Consider the following 19,640-nt stretch of genomic DNA (forward strand, 5'->3'; position numbering starts at 1 on the left):
TATTTTATTACTTTTGGGCAATTTTTTATTACTTTTTGTGTCTTATGACTGCGCATTATACACAAAAAGTAACAAACAAAAAGTAATAAAAATTATGACGGCCACACGCTTGTATGTGTTTCTGCAGGAGAACATACAGCCAAGCACCGAAATGCATGTGTTGGCAAGACTTCACTCGCTGCATTTGTATTGATGCAACGATCTGGTTCACTTTTGTCTCCCTTCATCCACACACAATCAGAATCTCAACCGTCAACCTCAAATGTCCAATTAGAAACACTTTCGTTTCGTCCCCCAGTGTTTACTTGAAATGGAAATATGTAATACTGTCTGACCAGAGTTGCCGAAGTTGCGAATATTGTTCTGGATGGGCACGAGTTTTGTATATTCAAACAGGTCCAAATGAGTTTTCATGAACCAATGATTATGTGCTGTAAATAGCTTGCAAGAAAGCGAATGTTTTTATTTTTCTCTAACGCAGTTTACAGATCGTGATGTCATTTTAAAGCGCATTTCAAGTCTTTGAAATCATCAACGTTTGCATACTCTATGACGGGGAAAATGTTGCTTGGCAGCTCTTGTCATATTTTTTCGCTGCTTCGTATGCATACAACGAGCGAACTAATACACGCCCACCGGATGAATTGGAGATTGAAAAAACTTGTAACATGTGCAACTTATGCGACGGTGTGTGATTTTTTTTGACTTGAGGTGGAGAGGGAGCATTTTTCGACAGAAAAAACGTTGCATGTGGTTGAAACGACCATTATTAGATAGCCGTACTCTCATACCACGTGCTAAATATATGACAGTATGTGTTGTTACTTGACTGGGGAAGAATTTTATTGCTTTTTAAGTAATGGATTTGTTACCTAAAAGGTAATTTTGCGCTATTGCTTCTAAAGTAATAAGGGGAAGTTTGCGTGAAGTTATGTCACAATTTTTGAAAGTAGTCTTTTTTTGCGTCCCATGGGTGGATGAATGTTTTCATGTTTCTTGCTAAAAAAATAAATCAATTTAAGAGAAACTAATTAATTTAATTTGACAGCGAACAACGAAGCTATCAACTATGAAGAGTTAAAAAAAGATTTGCAACAATTTATTCAAACTACGGTGGAAACTGTGGTGGAAAGGTGCTTTGATGATCATTTCTCCAAACTGACTGCTCTGATGCAAATGAACATTAAATCTTCTAACAAGACTACTCTGGAAGTAGATGACGACCCTGTTGAAAACCACCTGTCCATTGATAATGAAATTCAATTGCACGAGTGGAATGTAATGTTGGGAAACGAAGATCTCTGCGAGAAATATGTAATATTTGCAATTGATACCTTCACATATTATTACTAATTAAGTTTTTATATAGCTAGTATATTTCACACGGATTATTCCACCAAATTCATACAACGGAAATGGGGACAATGCTTGCTACACGATCGTCGATTGCTTGTTCACAAGAGAGTTTTGGACTCGTTTTACCTGGACCGGTATCAGCAGAGGTACAAAATCAAAACGAGGATTCCGGGAATTCGGTAATATTTTGCAGCTGTTGGTGAGATTAGTATGCATTGGTGATCCAACATACCATGCACATAAATTGGAGAGTTCCTGTAGAAACCGTTTATTTAGGTACAGTAAATCTCGAAGCATAAACAAGAAGTTACGTAAGTCTGCTTGCCGGCCTACACGGAAAACGATAATAACAAAGAAGTTTCCTAAACATGAAGCTATTGGCAAGATCAAATGCGGAAATCCTCTTGAGGTAAACGAAACCGACAGTGATGAAGAACACAATTCTCATGATGATAAAATGGATATAGAAGCTGCTAATGCTGATGTCGAACCTGTGGAGGAGTATGATATGAGTTGAACTTATTTTGTTTAGTGCTGTTCATAATTAGTTGTTTTCGAACTAATAAGTTCCTTGATTTGTTTGAAGAGAAAAAAACGTTTGAATTTTATTACTTAACCAAAGATAACTTTTTTATTTTCCTTCGACAAATATCCGAAACATTAACCTAAGATAACTTAAATAAGATAATATTCAAACAATTGTATGTATAAGTGGTATAAATACGACACCTTCAGCTTTAGGGATTGCAACTAACTTGCTAAAAATGCAGTTGATATTAATTATTCGTTTCCCAGAAAATGAGAGTTTTGCTATGTACACATCTAGGTGCGATGAATTAAATGGTTCATCGAAACAGTTACTTCTTGATGATATAAGTTGTCCTTCAACAAAATAACCTGTTTCAGTTTTAACTACTTTTAAAAATGCCATTATTTCGTGATCATTGGTTAAAATCCACTTATCTTTGAATTTAGCGCATAGTGTAAGTTGTGGTAAAACCAATTTTTGTTCATTTGTCATTTTCTCATCTACAAACTTTTGTCGTGTAGAAATAAACGTTGGTGACATATGCTGTTGAAAGGTGCAGATTGATTGATAAGTTTGCAATCTTTCCGTTATGCGGTTTGCTACCTGAGCTAATGGATTAGGACCTGTTTGGATAGTTTTTTTTAAAGAATGCAAGCAATTTTCGAAAGGATATGCTGAAAGTGTTGACAAAGAACCAAATCTTGCCACCTCGTCTACTACATGGCATAAATTATGTATGTTACTTGTCATGAACTCAACCCCGTATAATGATTTAAATTGAATCAAAAAGTCGTTAAACAGCGATCGAGCAATTTCTAATAAGTTGGAATATTTACTAACAGAGCAAATACGAACGGCACTGAAAAGAATAATAAAGTGAGTAAAGTATTTGTCAGGTAAATAATCCTTGAGTACAACTATACCAGCATAATTCAAAAAATTTCGATATTCCAAGCCTTTCCACAGCGAAACAAAATCCAAAGATCTCATTCGTCGATGAATTTCCATGGGAAATCGCACACAAACTAACAGATTTGAAATTTGTTTCTTTTGAAAAGTGCTCCATTTTGCGTTCATCGATAAACAGCCAGTGCGCCATCCATTGAGCAGTTTCTTCATGACTTCCAACTCAAGCAAGTGCAACGAATCAGCAACAATGATGTCCTCGATCATGTCAATTGGCAGCCTAATAAGTGGCGAGCTGCAACGTTGATGATTAGAGTATTCGTTCGCCCTAAACGACGCATCTGTTCGTTTGGGAGCATTGATATCAGGAAACACCATGGTTCGCGATATGTGAGAGTATGTGCCTTTAGTTGTACATTTGATACAACCGTATTTACCGTTAAAATTGATCACTCCTTTAATAAATGCACGCGCAGGTGTGTCACAAATAAAGCACCGTATTCTTATTGAAACCCGATGACCACCAATTTCCAGGCCATTTTCCAGTAATTGTATCAACTCTTCTACAAACGGATTCAAATACTCTGTTACGTCTTTAGGTTTACAAGTTCCAAAATAAATCCCGATGATACCTGGTTTTATATCAGAAAATTCCCGAATATTAAACAATATCGGCCAGAAATTTTTCGTTGACTTTTGTATATTGGTACACCATCAATATTAATGTTGATAGAAACTGTCAATGCATTTTTTAAATTATTTAAAATGGATCTAAGGCAAAATTCAAGGTCTTGATGCCAATATGAACAGCCATCTTCTATTTGTTTTATATCTATGACGCGGGGAGTTGCCATTAAAGTACGCGGATCCTTTGGAAGTTTAAAATGTAGGCTATCGTTCAAAATCATAGTGAGGGATTGTAAAGCGGACTGAGATATATGAAAACTCACAGCCCAGTTTCTGATTGATCCGATTATATCAGAGCTCGTTTCTTAAACCGTAATAAAGAGATCAGTAATAGATACACTATAATGTTAAGTATTTCTTACCTTTTTGCTCTGCAATGTTGATGTCAGAGCTGGTTGGAATCATATTTTTATTCACTGCTACCGGATCTTCCATAGCGATTGTGATTTGTTCCGAATATGCATTTTGCTTCAATGAAGTTGCATTTTGCGATGCAATAAAAGTATCGTCAGAAAGCGAACAAGTTCCCTGATTTTTGGAACGCTTATAACATTCAGTATATTTTTTTCGGAGACGACTGTATGTTCCACTCTTTTTCATTCTTTGTAATTGTTTTTCAATAAAAATCTATTCATTTTTATTGAGTATTATTTGTGTATACAACAGCGGTAAAATTCGATTTTTTTGACACTAATGATTGTAAATGTTCAATTGAGATTACGTTTAGCACCTTATTCGATTAGGTATCCCAACTTTAACGATTTAATGGATGAAGCAATCGAAATCATATATCGATCATGACTCTGCAATATATACGAACTAACCCGACTGATTACGACTTTTTGAGAATATTTATACGATGCTTTAAGCTGTATCGTTTATGAATCATGACTTGTTATTAAATACGGTTTAAATTCTACATAGCCTGAATTTTGTTGCCAGAATATACGAATCAGATTAGGAGTATATTGATTTACGACTAAGTCTATGCTTTTATATACGACATCTGGTTGGCTGGGTAGAAAATAATAAATCAAGCAGAGGAAGTACAAACAAGTGTAAATCCCAAAAAAACATCACGAGCCCACAATAAAAAATTGCAAGGAATATTGTTCCCAGAGACGTTTAGTTTAGGGAAAAATGATAAATAGTTTTTCGATATGTTCATTTTAACTAACCGAGACCTACTTTAGGAAAATTCGATAAATCTTACGTTAGAGAGTTGTTTTCAACTTTCATATATTTTGTTAGATTACCCATGGAAAAACTGAAAAAATGGGAAACTCTTGTCATTCGAATAGAGTTCTTCGTTAAACTGTATAGATTTTTTATTCCCTATTGCGACTTTTGGAACATACACTAAAGTCACTTTTTACGCGAGGGATACATGCCGCGTAAAAAAACGCGTAAATTCCGGAAGCCACGTAATAAACCGCGTAAATTCCGGAATCCGCGTTAAAGAAAACCGCGTAAATTCCAGAATCCGCGTAAAAAAAACCGCGTAAATTCCGGAATCCGCGTAAAAAAACAGCGTTAATTCTGCATTCCGAGTGAAAGGGAACTGAAATCCGGGCCGAAAAAATACCGCGTAAATTCCGAATCCGCGTAAAAAACCGCGTAAATTCCGGAATACGCGTAAAAAACCGCATAAAAAGCGACCTTAGTGTATTCATAATCATTATCATCTGGAAAATTTTTGTTTGTTTGAAATAGCGTTCAAAGCAACAAAATCACATGAAATATGTAATGTCATTTCCATGAAAATCGCGCTTAAATATGACGGGTCGAAAACGACCCATTCTGACCGAAATGTCCCAAATATCGCCATGGTGGAGGAAAATAGCTAAAAGTGTTCTTTTCGCCTTCACGTTCAAGCAACAAAGTAACGAGAAATCAGCAAAAAAAAAATTGTGTTCGAAAAGGTTCTTTTTGATAATTTTGATTGGTATGAAAATCATCGTGAATTTTGGCAAATAGTTTATAATCGATGTTGAAAAAAAAAACTATTTACAAATAATCTCTGTTTTAGCACAATATGATCAAATATTTAATTTGCGCAAAATTTTCAGTGAATTCCCGCATATTGATCTACAAAAAAAACTTAGTATTATAAAGAAAACTAAAGTCCTTACTAAAAAATTAATGAAAAAGCACTAGTCTTTTTTTATAAATTTTTTTAACCTTTTCGAACTGCTCATACGTTTGCATATAAATAAAAAAATTAAGATAAACTTATAAACTTATGTTATGATGACTGAAACAATTTTCGCGGAGCAAACTGGCTCCGTGCAAGTCATTGATAATGACATTGATGTTTTTGATTTCATTTGATAAAAAAGACTAAAGTCTAAATATTAAATGTCAAAAATTGTATCAAATTTCAACAAATTAACATTATTTACACTTAGGGAACAATCGGAAATACACGCTCGGAGGAGGGGATGTACCATGCAAAATTGCTTCATGTAGGGGTTAAGGGGTATTGAGAATTGCCAAATTTCGCATTACTTAATATACGAGCTTTCCCTCATCGGCTGTGATTTGCAGTATTTCTATAATCAGGGAAAAGCCCAACATACACAATCACTATCGGCGCAGTAAATATTTCCTTGGCGGCGCGCTAAAAATTTCCTCGGCGGCGCGCCGAGTTCAAATCATCGGCGGCGGCGGCGTGCGTAAAAGTGTCGGCGGCGGCGGCGTGGCGTGGCGGCGCATAGGACTACCTTGGTTTTAGTTTCCGCAGAATGTAAAGACTGGAACGCGCAAAAATTGGTCGACAAAAAAATCGTTTCTTTCAGTCAAAATTCATAATAGAAAAATCTTCCTATTCTAATTTTGGTAGTTCAACTCACATATTTAAATGAAAAAATGTTCGTTTATTATTTTGGTTTGCCAAATACAAACTACCGTGCCTTCCGCTTAACCCCTTTCATTAAATTTTGTACAGTGGACTTGTCGACCTTATTCCTCGCCATACGCTAGCTAGATTTATTCTGCTGCTCGATGTGTTTTCGCTGTTTCGATGTGTTTATTAGTTTTTTTGATATTCCGTTTGACCAAGTCGCAATACTGTTCGATAGAGCGGAAATCTGGGCTGCTCGGAGGGTTGTGGTCTTAGGGTACCGCATCGTACCACTCGATCGCCTTTTTCCCATAGTGGCAGCTTGCCAAGTCTGACCCGAATAGCACAGGCCTGTTATGTTGCTCTAGAAATGGTAGCAGTCAAAAGACCACGAAAGACTACGCACGGGGGTGAAGGGTTAACGAAATGACCACGTGGTCTGCCTGACTTATAATTTATTGTTACCACCAAGTTACCAAGCCAAGAATGGAGCTTTTGCATTTAAGAAATTTAGAATGTAATGGAAGTTATAATGAATGAATAATAAAAATGTAAACATTTATGCGAATTTTTGGCACTTGACAAATGAAAAGACCACATGGTTAAAGGGTTTGTAGTCAACAAACGGCGAGAGGCGCTTTTTAAAGGCTAGACTTCGTGACCCGAATATAATGAAAATCGTCCGCCTGTACCTGGCGTTTATGAACGACCAGCAACCAACAGTATGTGTAGATGGTTACACATCTACTAGTATCCGAATGCTGTTAGCTTCCGAAGGACTACCAGTAAGCACCGAACATCTGCTGCGCATTTCCAGGAAGTTTACCAGGAATACGGGCTTTCATCTTCGGAAGCAAAAGCTGACCTACAGACGTACAGGACTTTTCTACTTAGCGAACGGACACATCGGCTGCAGCAATTGCGTGTGAGTCACGTGAATTTTCACAAGTAAAGACGCCCCATTTGAAAACATATAATGTAAGTATACATAGACAATTTTCACATTCTACACAGAATGCAATAATGACACCCTATTTGGAAGAAGAAAGTATTAATTTAATTGAAAATATTTCACATTCTGGACAGAATGCTAAAACGACACCCTCTCTTGAGAAAGAAAATAATATTTAAATAGGCACTCGGGTCAGTCAATTCGATTCACGTGTGTTTTTTACCAGTGGCAAATCTGACTTTAAGTGTTTCCCTGAGTTGGCTGCCTCATAATGATAACACTGTGATACAGCGATTTAGAACTTCTGAAGTGACCTACTGTACGTTGTAGGTCTTGTTGAGTGTAACATTCGCTCATACTAGAAATTTTCCAAACACCACTAAAATCTGAAGTTATGGTCAAAATCAGCAGTATCAGAAAAAAGACCAATAAAGCTTAAAAAATATATACAGGTTTGTGCTAATATCAATAAAACTCAAGGTCTGAAAACTGGGTTTAACCCTAACTTAAAATATTTGGGGTAATGAAAAACTTCAAGTATATGCGCAAGTAATAATCGACTAAAGCTACAACCTAAACCAAGTCACATCAGAAGTTAATGCATTTTCTCAGCATTTGTAGCACCGTGAAATAATTGTGCAAGAGAAGCCAAAAATTTTGATTTTCTTAAAAGTTACAGAAGTTACATACGCCAAATAACACCCGATTTCCACAGAATTACTTTTGTTTGGTTTTGAATCGAATGTTCTTTCAAAAATTCTGGTGTACTTGTAGTATTTTTCTTACAAAAATAGACGGCAAATTCAAATGAAATTGAAAAATTGCGTGAAAAAATCTAAAAAATTAGATTTAAACTCGAATAACTAAATATGTTTCATCAATATTAGTACAAACCTGTATATATTTTAAAATCTCTATTGGTCTTTTTTCTAAAACTGCTAAAATGTTGAAAATAGATTGATAAATGACTGAAAAAACAACGTATTTTCACCATAACTTCAGATTTTACGGGTGTTTGAAAAAAAAATTAGTATAAGCGAATGTTACACTCAGCAAGACCTACAACCTACACTGGGTCACTTCAGAAGTTCTTGCATTTTATTTTTATTTGTAACACAGTGTAATAATGTTGCTAATTGGTAACATTAGTTTTTTCAAGCTGATTTCAATTTCTCCAACGACTTTTCACCCGTCAACATTCACGTTAATTGGTCAAAACACCATGCCGGAGACAAGGAGATGGCTGGACCGGTTCTCATTAAATTAGTGTCAAATGGAAGGTCTAGTTGCCCCATCAGACCCTATTGAACTTTTTCTGCAATCGGGCTCTTACTTTACCTGTTATGTTTAAAAATGTGAAATCCAGCTATATAAAGAAACGTATTCCGAAGACTATTTAAACTAACTCACTTTTCTCAGAGATGGCAGAACCAATTTCACAAAATTAGTGTCAAATGAAAGGTCTAGTTGCCCCTTAATACCCTATTAAATTTTATTGTAATCGTACTGTAACTTCGTCTGTAATGTAGCAAAATGTGCAAATCACGAAACTTCATTATCTCAGAAACTACACAACCGAGTTGAACAATACTGATATCAGATGAACGATTCGTTGACGTTGAGAGTTGAAGTTGAGAGTTAACTGAATTTTATAATGATTGAATACGTGGTTCAAAATGAAGAGAAAGCCATATTCGAAATAGAAAAAAAATCCTACTTTGTATAATCGAATCTAAAATGATATTTTATCGAATGATATATACAGTCTTTCTACAATTATGGGTCTGTCAACGTGTTGCCTGAATGTTCAAAAATGGATATAAAATCGTAAAAATTATCAACTACGACGGTTTTACTATCTATCTTTGTGGTCTGATGGGTACTTTCGATCAACAATTAGAATCGAGTCCAACCTAAATATGAGTACAGTGACGTTTCGATTAAACCACGACCAAAAAATTGTGTCATATATTTGAAACATATTTATTTCATGATATTTGCGTGTGTTAATGTACGTTCATATGTGTTTGAATGTTTTGTTTTAAATGTTCGGTATAGTTTCACTCCCAGATGGACTCGAGGTACGATGCTGGCCTAACAAGCCAGTCCTCGTAGGTTCGAGTCTCGGCTCGGGAGAGACTGTTAGTGTCAGTTTCAGTGACCATAAAAACCGACTTTATTCGTTGTATTTTATTTTCAAAAATTCTTAATTTTTGAACCAGTTGATCGATTTTCGATTTTTTTGGATCAAATTACAAATAAATACTTCTAGTATGAAGAAAAAATAACAAAATAATGAATCTGTGTGATTTTAAATGCATAATATATAAAACTATTGAAATTTTTGTCATGTTTTTAAATTGAATTTACTTGAATTTAGAAAATAACATACTATTAACATACAAGAACATTAACATAGGATCAAATGTGCTTTTTAAACTGAGACCAAGAGATATTTTTTATGTTTGCCCTGAAAAGAATGACAAACAAATGAAAAACGCATATTTTTTGTTGAAAAACATCAATAACGTTGAGTAAAATTGAGATATTCACGATGTTAGCGTTGCAAATTGTTTCTCTTGAAAAGCCTCAAAAGTCATTCATAGATAGTTTCAAGGTGAAAATTAAAATAAAAAGTTAGAGCGCAAAATATATTTTTGTTTTCAAAGATAGAGAAAGACTTTATGTTACAAAGTTACTTAAAATTAACGGATTTATAACATTGTGGAACAACTTTTTCCTCTATCTACAAAGATAAAAAAGTTAGTTACTTGATGTCATCGAAAATTTAGGTCACTCTAATTTTTGATAATTTTTCTTTAAGCACTTTATCATATGTAACAACTTTGTAGAAGAAGGTTTTTTTCTAAAATATTGCTATAGAGCTCTAAACCCAAATTTCCTTCAAAATTTGGTTTCTGGACCATTGTGCAATGTTTGGTAGATTTTTTCAAGATTTTTTCTCAAGTTTTGAAAGTTTCACGATGAATGCCTACCTGCGTCGTAAAACAATGAGGAATACCGTTTCAAATGGCATTTGCTCATTGATCGAGATCTACGTCACAATCCAAACACGTGCTTCTGTTTACCTTTTTTTCGCTATTAATACAGACACATGTCCTCTTATTCCTCACCTGTGTATACCTCATTGGTCTTGAATAGCTTTTAATCCCTTAAGATTCGAGGGCAATTAGGTTTGCACTAGTTTTCAACGAAATAGCCGAGATTTCCTCTCCTTGTTAATTTTGTCCACATTTCCTGTACATAAAATAGCAAGATGGTTTCCATTGGATTAACAGGTTGGCGGGATCCAACTTATATAACTGGTTTTCTGCGACAAAACATGTTTGTCGATGTCTTACAGCATTGTACTATATTTGCTTATAACTTGATTGCATTTTCCAATGTCAGGATGTACCGATTTATTTTTATTCAGTCTTCACCGTCTTTTATAAACTGCATGTTACCCAAGTTAACTCAACTATTCTCATTCGGTTTGTATTGTAACGTATGCGTTAAATATGTACTTTTTTCGGATGGTGGTAAAAAAAAACAAAGACAGATAATTGAGTTTGATAAATTTTCTTTGGAAGGTAATTATATTAGCTTCCTCGCGAAAAATTCTACGCCCCTGCGTGCGGCCTTGCGGCAGTTAACTGGAACATTCGCAATGGTGGACTAAAACATTGGTGTAGGCATGTTTTTTAATTCTTTCATCGTTTTATTTATCAATTCCTTCTCAGTTTTCGCGACAAAATTGTTGAAGTAGATGTTACGCTTTAGGCTTGGCCGGAAATCCTCGATGGGACGCAACTTGGGGACATTGGGCGGGTTTGCCAACTTGGGGACCACATCGATATTCAGCCGCTCCATCTCCTCGAGCGATCGCTTCGAGTAGTGTGCCGACGACAGATCCGACCAAAACACCGCGTCTTCGGCCTTTTGGTATTTCTTGATGAACGACGCATCTTTCGGCAGGCACTTCGTACTATACATTTCCCCGTTCACGGCCAGTCTGGAACGAAAGAAGAGCAACTTTAACAACCACTTCTCGCTGATTGTCAGCCACAGCAGCACCCTCTCGGGGTGTTAAAGAAACTTCACCTCGGTGCTCACTTTCTTCGTGGGAGATCTGAAATACGAAGTGCCCTACTAGTCGTTGCCATCCAGGGTGAGGCAGGTTTCGCCGTCCATCCATCACTACCGTCACGTCGTGATTTGCCGGTAAAATCGACTTGACCATCTTTTTCGGGCGCTGACGCTGCGTCATTGACTGCAGCTCCGAGACTAGTGGACGGGACTGCTGTTTCCTGACATGTATGTCAATGTTCGCCAGGTACTTTTTCACTGTTTGACTGGTTGCACAGACCTTAAGGACACGCACACGCAGCGATATAGCCACTTTTCCCTCGGTCTTCCTCTTCAGCATCCTTTGGAGCTTCTTGTCGCTCAGAGTCGTCGGCCGTCCGAAACCGGGCTTTCTTTCAATGCTCTGATTGTTGTCCAATAATGCCAAGATGTTGTAGATGCCGGAACGGGCGTATCCGGTGTCCAAGAACTGCCGCACGATGTCCTTTTTCGACGTGACTGGGTACCTTTCTTTGAACGAAGCAGCTTCACTGTTTTCGCCATCACGGTTGGAGTTCAACTGATAGAGCTGTCATTTTTTTCTGCTGACTTGTGGGATAATATGATTGATGCTACATGCGTAGTTTCGACAGTGCGTGTAAAGGTAAACCCATGAAAAATCGTCAATTTTTGTCCATTTTTTAATACAAACGTTAGCAGAGCAAATCAATGCCAAACGACCTATTGTCTAATATCGACCATTTTTAATTTAAATAAAACTTTTCACACGTATTTAACTTAGTATCCTGAATATTTTTCGCGTTTAGACACAGCATTTCACTTTAAGGGCGTATGTATTTTGGCTTACTTTTTATGAAAAATTAAATATATAAAGCAAAGCTTTAGTGCTACATTCCGATTCGGAACTTGACCTACTGTTTATTATTTATACACAGACTACGCAGCCGACTGTTTAGTGAACAGGATAATTGCGGGTCTAGCGCTACTATCTCCCGACTAGTCTCTCCCGACTTGTTAGGCCAGCATCGTACCTCAAGACCAGCGGGGACATACAGTCGTCGTTCGATAACTGCAACATGTTTACATTGCAGTTATCGAATGCCGTTCGATAACTGCAACACTTGACACATGCCAAAATTTAGAGAAGGGTTCGTCACTACCATTTTTGGTTTTGATAATGTCGAAATGAATTTTTTCAATGGAATTGTGGCAAGAAATATCAGACAACTAAAATAGGCAACCTTTTCGATTAATCAATTTGATATTCATATTTCCGCATCATAATTTATTGCATCTTTGTAACTACATTGCAAAACCAACGAAGATAAAGTTCATCACTACAATGAACCATTTTACGAGACGTTTCTGAACTCAATTCATGAATGAAATGTTGACAAAAAGCTCGGAACTGTTGATATAACTGATGCAGGTAAAAGCAGGTGCTGATGCAGGTAAAAGCAACATCAATGTCAGCAGAATCTGTGCCACCTGTCAGTTCGTAAAATGGTCTATCTAACGCTAGGTCACAAAATATTGTTTGTGATCTACTATGCACTGCCTCGCTGAGTAGTGAAAGCTAGCCACACTATGCACATGGGATATTTTTTTTCTCTTATAATAAATACGCAAAGTGAACCACATAACATGGTGATTTTACTTCATTGATTAATAGTGGAGATCTATAATCTCTCATCTAAAACGAAGAAACAATAAGTAAACGAAATCGAAAAAAAAAATCAAGAGAAATGAAAGAATCCTTTTGAAATGTTTCTAGAAATTCTACAATTTTCATTTAGAATCCCCCCGCGAGATTTGTCACTTCAATGTCAAATATGACTTTGACATCAGATTTGACGGATATATATATATATATATATATATATATATATATATATATATATATATATATATATATATATATATATATATATATATATATATATATATATATATATATATATATATATATATATATATATATATATATATATATATATATATATATATATATATATATATCTTCTTATTTTCTACAGTCATCTTCTTAATTTCTACAGTCATGGAGAAAAAAATACACTTGCAGTGTTGGATGAAGTGCGTTTTGTGTAATAACAAAAAACAGTAAGGAATGTGAGTTTTTTTCGGTTCCCGAAGAATCCGATTGTGAGGAAACAGTGGATGGATTTTTGATGCCTCCCAGCAGACTATTTCATTGACGAAAACACCCGACTTTGCAGTGTTCATTTGGTTTTTCTGGTTTCAGACTCTGCGTCACTCTATTTATTCACTCTGGTTCTACAGTGTGCGTGGGAACAGTAGAAACGGAGCGTCCGTGCGTGGTAGCCGTTGTGGTAGCATACCAGCGGTGCTCGCCTGACTGGTCGAAATAAAAATATTACATATGATGTAACAGAGTGATATACGATTTTATGTTCAAAAGGACGCCAACTGCAAACGACATCTGCAATGAGAATGGCTCAGAAATATGTGTAATTGTGTATGCGCTGAAGACTCAGGACCGAATCCCATGCGAAGCAGGAGAAAACAAAAATCCAAAAACAGAAAAAAACTTTTTTTTCCTAGAAACTTCATTTGTGCGGAAAAATAATAGCCATTTCAGTGATTTTTGTCATATAAAGTGCCAAAAATGGTGATTTTTTGATATTTTTTTATATTTTTGTATGGGAGACCCCCTAGGGGGGTCCCAGGGGGGTAACACTAGCATGGGTGGGTCAGCCCTCCAAAGTTAGTGGGGGTCGGTCATACATTTGGACTCGATTGGGGCACTCAAAATGGGTCAAAACAGGATTTTTTGGAATTTGACCTTTTGGGTACCTACACGTTAGTACAAGGGACATCAGAATTCATTTTAGAGGTATGGTTTTTTGAGCAAAGTATCTTATTTTGATCCCTAGAATCCGAAAATCATATGTGCCTAAGCGATTTTTTGATCCCCTAAAAATAAAGAGTTGAATTTTTATATTTTTTTTTTAAAGAAACTTGACGTTTTATTTTTTTTTTAAAGAAACTTGACGTTAATACGCAACTTTTAAAAAAAAATCCAGGACCGAGAAATGCAAATTAATTTTTTTGTGGTAGATTAATTTTTTTATAAAAATTCTAATTTAGATTGGAATTCTAATTTAAATGAAAAATATTTTTTTATGGTTGATTAATTTTTTTATGAAAATTCTAATTTAAACATTTTTCAAAATGTTTGTATTCTAATGATTTCAAAAGATGCAGAGAGTCATTTTGAATCAAAAAGCTTTTGGTAGTAAACATTCTAAAGGCATTGGTTTTCGAGTTATTTCTAATTTAAGCTCGAAAAATTATAATTATTTAGGAAAATACACGTTTTTCTTAATTTGTCCATGGTTCTCCAGCAAAAACCATACGTTCATTGGAATGTTTGATCAAAAATATACAATTCATTCTTTGACAACAAATCGATTGGGCGAACGGTTCTCAAGAAAAGAGTTAAATGTTCTAAGTGATATAAATATATATAAGAATCAAATATTTATTTTCGAGTTTTATTATCTTTAATTTGCGTAAGCTTGATGAGCACCGATGATCAGGAAAGGGTTTACAGCATTTGGGCTTGGTGTATTCCATTTTCACTTTATTCATCTTCACAAAATGCAAACTGTTACTAACACATCTGGAGTAGTGCAATCGTATTTATATACGAAAACAGATATTATAGGTAACTCAGTAGTTATTGGTTGCGTACTTTACAAACAGTTAGTAAACAAGTAGGTAATGTTGCACGACAAACATATTTTTTTATAACACATTCGGCAATGGGGAACGTGTAGGTAGGCTAAGGTTTAGCGCTTGAGTTATTTATCCAATCGTTTTGTTGTCAATGAATGAATTGTATATTTTTGATCAAGCATTCCAATAAACGTATGGTTTTTGCTGGAGAACCATGGACAAATTAAGAAAAACGTGTAATTTCCGAAATATTAATAATTTTTCGAGCTTAAATTTAAAAGTAACTCGAAAACCGATGCCTTTAGAATGTTTACTACCGAGAGCTTTTTGATTCAAAATGACTCTTTGCATCTTTTAAAATCATCAGAATCTCAATGTTAAATATTTTGAAAAATGTTTAAATTAGAATTTTTATAAAAAAATTAATCTACCACAAAAAAATTAATTTGCATTTCTCGGTCCTGGACTTTTTTTTAAAAGTTGCGTATTAACGTCAAGTTTCTTTAAAAAAAAATAGAAAAATTCAACTCTTTTTTTTTTAATTGATATATATATATATATATATATATATATATATATATATATATATATATATATATATATATATATATATATATATATATATATATATATATATATATATATATATATATATATATATATATATATATATATATATATATATATATTTCAATTAAAAAAATGAGTTGAATTTTTTTATTTTTTTTTTAAAGAAACTTGACGTTAAAACGCAACTTTTAAAAAAAAGTCCAGGACCGAGAAATGCAAATTAATTTTTTTGTGGTAGATTAAATTTTTTTAAAAAATTCTAATTTAAACATTTTTCAAAATATTTAACATTGAGATTTTGATGATTTTAAAAGATGCAAAGAGTCATTTTGAATCAAAAAGCTCTCGGTAGTAAACATTCTAAAGGCATCGGTTTTCGAGTTACTTTTAAATTTTAGCTCGAAAAATTATTAATATTTCGGAAATTACACGTTTTTCTTAATTTGTCCATGGTTCTCCAGCAAAAACCATACGTTCATTGGAATGCTTGATCAATAATATACAATTCATTCTTTGACAACAAAACGATTGGATAAATAACTCAAGCGCTAAACCTTAGCCTACCTACACGTTCCCCATTGCCGAATGTGTTATAAAAAAATATGTTTGTCGTGCAACATTACCTACTTGTTTACTAACTGTTTGTAAAGTACGCAACCAATAACTACTGAGTTACCTATAATATCTGTTTTCGTATATAAATACGATTGCACTACTCCAGATGTGTTAGTAACAGTTTGCATTTTGTGAAGATGAATAAAGTGAAAATGGAATACACCAAGCCCAAATGCTGTAAACCCTTTCCTGATCATCGGTGCTCATCAAGCTTACGCAAATTAAACGAAAACGTTATCGCAAAATTAAAATTATTCAACAGTCATGCTCATTTTAATACGTCTTTATCAATTTGTGATTCGTGTAGTTATTGGAATGATAGTCAAGCCACCATTCATCCCTTCGTTGTTTACTATTCAGAATCTGGAACACTTAAGAATATCAGCTTCATCATAATATCGGAAGTACTCCATCATGATACTGATGCGGTTCAAGTGTTCATTGTCAAATTAATGAGTTTTTCGAAACCAACAATAGAGTTCAAAAAAGCGGAATTAATGTCTGATGGAGCTACCTCACAATATAAAAATTGAAAAACTTTGCAAGTCTTTGCAAGTTGAAAACAAAATATAACGTCAATGCAGAGTGGCATTTTTTGCGACTTCTCATGGTAAAGGCCGATGCGCTGCAATTGGTGGCATATTAAAACGAATGGCAGGAAATGCAAGTTTAGCTAAAGAACATGAACATCCCGTTACAAGCGCAAAAGAATTATATGATTGGTCTAATCAGAAAAGTAATAAAAATACATCAAAAATGTCATTTATTTGGGTATCATATGAAGAATATGAACAAGGAGTAACAGGATGGAGCAATATTTTCAAAAAATCTATAATAATAGCTGCCACACAAAAGTATTACTCTTTTGTTCCGATTTCAAAAAATAGGATACAAACGAAGCTGTTTTCAGAAGATGACGAATCATTTACTTATGATGTATATAAAATATAAGGTGAAACTAGTTCTGTAAAGTATCTATGTCATGAAAAAATATGTTCCTAAGATAATAAAACTCGAAAATAAATATTTGATTCTTATATATATTTATATCACTTAGAACATTTAACTCTTTTCTTGAGAACCGTTCGCCCAATCGATTTGTTGTCAAAGAATGAATTGTATATTTTTGATCAAGCATTCCAATGAACGTATGGTTTTTGCTGGAGAACCATGGACAAATTAAGAAAAACGTGTATTTTCCTAAATAATTATAATTTTTCGAGCATAAATTAGAAATAACTCGAAAACCAATGCCTTTAGAATGTTTACTACCAAAAGCTTTTTGATTCAAAATGACTCTCTGCATCTTTTGAAATCATTAGAATACAAACATTTTGAAAAATGTTTAAATTAGAATTTTCATAAAAAAATTAATCAACCATAAAAAAATATTTTTCATTTAAATTAAAATTTCAATTTAAATTAGAATTTTTATAAAAAAATTAATCTACCACAAAAAAATTAATTTGCATTTCTCGGTCCTGGACTTTTTTTTAAAAGTTGCGTATTAACGTCAAGTTTCTTTAAAAAAAAAGTAAAAAAATTCAACTCTTTATTTATATTTGAAATATATATATATATATATATATATATATATATATATATATATATATATATATATATATATATATATATATATATATATATATATATATATATATATATATATATATATATATATATATATATATATATATATATATATATATATATATATATATATATATATATATATATATATATATATATATATATATATATATGTATATTAGGGCGGTTCGATTTGTAGGGGATCAAAAAATCGCTTAGGCACATATGATTTTCGGATTCTAGGGATCAAAATAAGATACTTTGCTCAAAAAACCATACCTCTAAAATGAATTCTGATGTCCCTTGTACTAACGTGTAGGTACCCAAATGGTCAAATTCCAAAAAATCCTGTTTTGACCCATTTTGAGTGCCCCAATCGAGTCCAAATGTATGACCGACCCCCACTAACTTTGGAGGGCTGACCCACCCATGCTAGTGTTACCCCCCTGGGACCCCCCTTGGGGGTCTCCCATACAAAAATATAAAAAAATATCAAAAAATCACCATTTTTGGCACTTTATATGACAAAAATCACTGAAATGGCTATTATTTTTCCGCACAAATGAAGTTTCTAGGAAAAAAATGTTGTTTTTTTGTTTTTGGAATTTTGTTTTCTCCTGCTTTGCATGGGATTCGGTCCTGAGTCTTCAGCGCATACACAAATTTGGTTTTTCTGGTTTCAGACTCTGCGTCACTCTATCTATTCACTCTGTGTAGAACTAGTGTAGGTTTCGTATAGGATAGAAACGTCAACATAAATCATTCTACATCGTCCGCCAAAGAGTCAACACCTAAAATAAAAACCTGAAAGTGAAAGTGAAAATTGTTAAAGTCAAAATATATTTTTTTTAGTTTACAATGAACCCGCAAGATGAAATAGCAACAACATCATCAGCTATCGAAAACCCAATGAGTCATATACCCAAGCATGATGTTGCTGTTTTTGGTGTGTCTTCTGATTTGAATGATATTAATTTACCAACCGATCTGGATATCTTGAGATATTATTTTTACTTAAGCGAACGTGCAAAAACAGAACAAAAAAAGTTTTCTTATAAACAATTCTCTAATCACGTAACAGATAGGTTGGTTGGAATTTGGGAAAAACTTGGTATGGAAATAATTTCAAAAAAATATGTTGCTGTTAAATTGAATAGATTGGTTGACAAATACCAAGCCGAAATTAAGAAGACGAATAGAGACCTTTTAGTGTTTACCGGTACTCTGAACGAAATTTTTTATATTGGAGCATGTAAATGCGATTTGACGGCAGCTCAATGTAACTGCGGTTTGGTTCCAGAACGCCTCAAAGAGTTTATGCACGATCAACATAAACAGAGAAGACTAACAATTGATGCATTTCTGATGGAAATTGAAGAGCAAGGGACATCGTCATCAATGCCAACTATGCCAACATACGAAGATCCCGATGATACAACATACGTAGACGTACCGATGACGGTTGATGAAGATGTTATGAATAGAAGCACAAGTTCACAATACACAGAAAGATACGATTGTTTTAACTTTGCCTTGATGTGTGACAGATTTGGTGTGTCTGATAGAGTAGCGTCAGCATTGGCAACCAGTCTTTTCAAAGATTTTGAAATGAAAGATCAGCATGGCGAACCTCTCATCATGAATAAATCGAAAGTTCGTAGAGAAAGAGAGAAATGCAGAATAGTGCTCCGCAAAAGGTTTGATGATTCCAGTTTAATAGCGTTTTCATTCGACGGCAGAAAAGATGATACTTATACGAGAGAAAAAATTGATGGTAAGTATCA

General features: G+C 34.2%; 1 protein-coding gene across 1 annotated transcript; it reads left to right on the plus strand.

The window, feature by feature from the left end:
- Window positions 1–987: 987 nt before the first annotated feature.
- Window positions 988–1,873, plus strand: LOC129716906 (uncharacterized). The gene is made up of 2 exons (XM_055666752.1): window positions 988–1,314; window positions 1,370–1,873. The coding sequence occupies exons 1-2, from the start codon at window positions 1,171–1,173 to the stop codon at window positions 1,871–1,873; spliced, it is 648 nt and encodes a 215-aa protein (XP_055522727.1). The 5' UTR covers window positions 988–1,170.
- The last annotated feature ends 17,767 nt before the right edge of the window (window positions 1,874–19,640 follow it).

The sequence above is a fragment of the Wyeomyia smithii genome, chromosome 1, assembly GCF_029784165.1.
Source record: "Wyeomyia smithii strain HCP4-BCI-WySm-NY-G18 chromosome 1, ASM2978416v1, whole genome shotgun sequence".
NCBI classification, from domain to species: Eukaryota; Metazoa; Arthropoda; class Insecta; order Diptera; family Culicidae; genus Wyeomyia; species Wyeomyia smithii.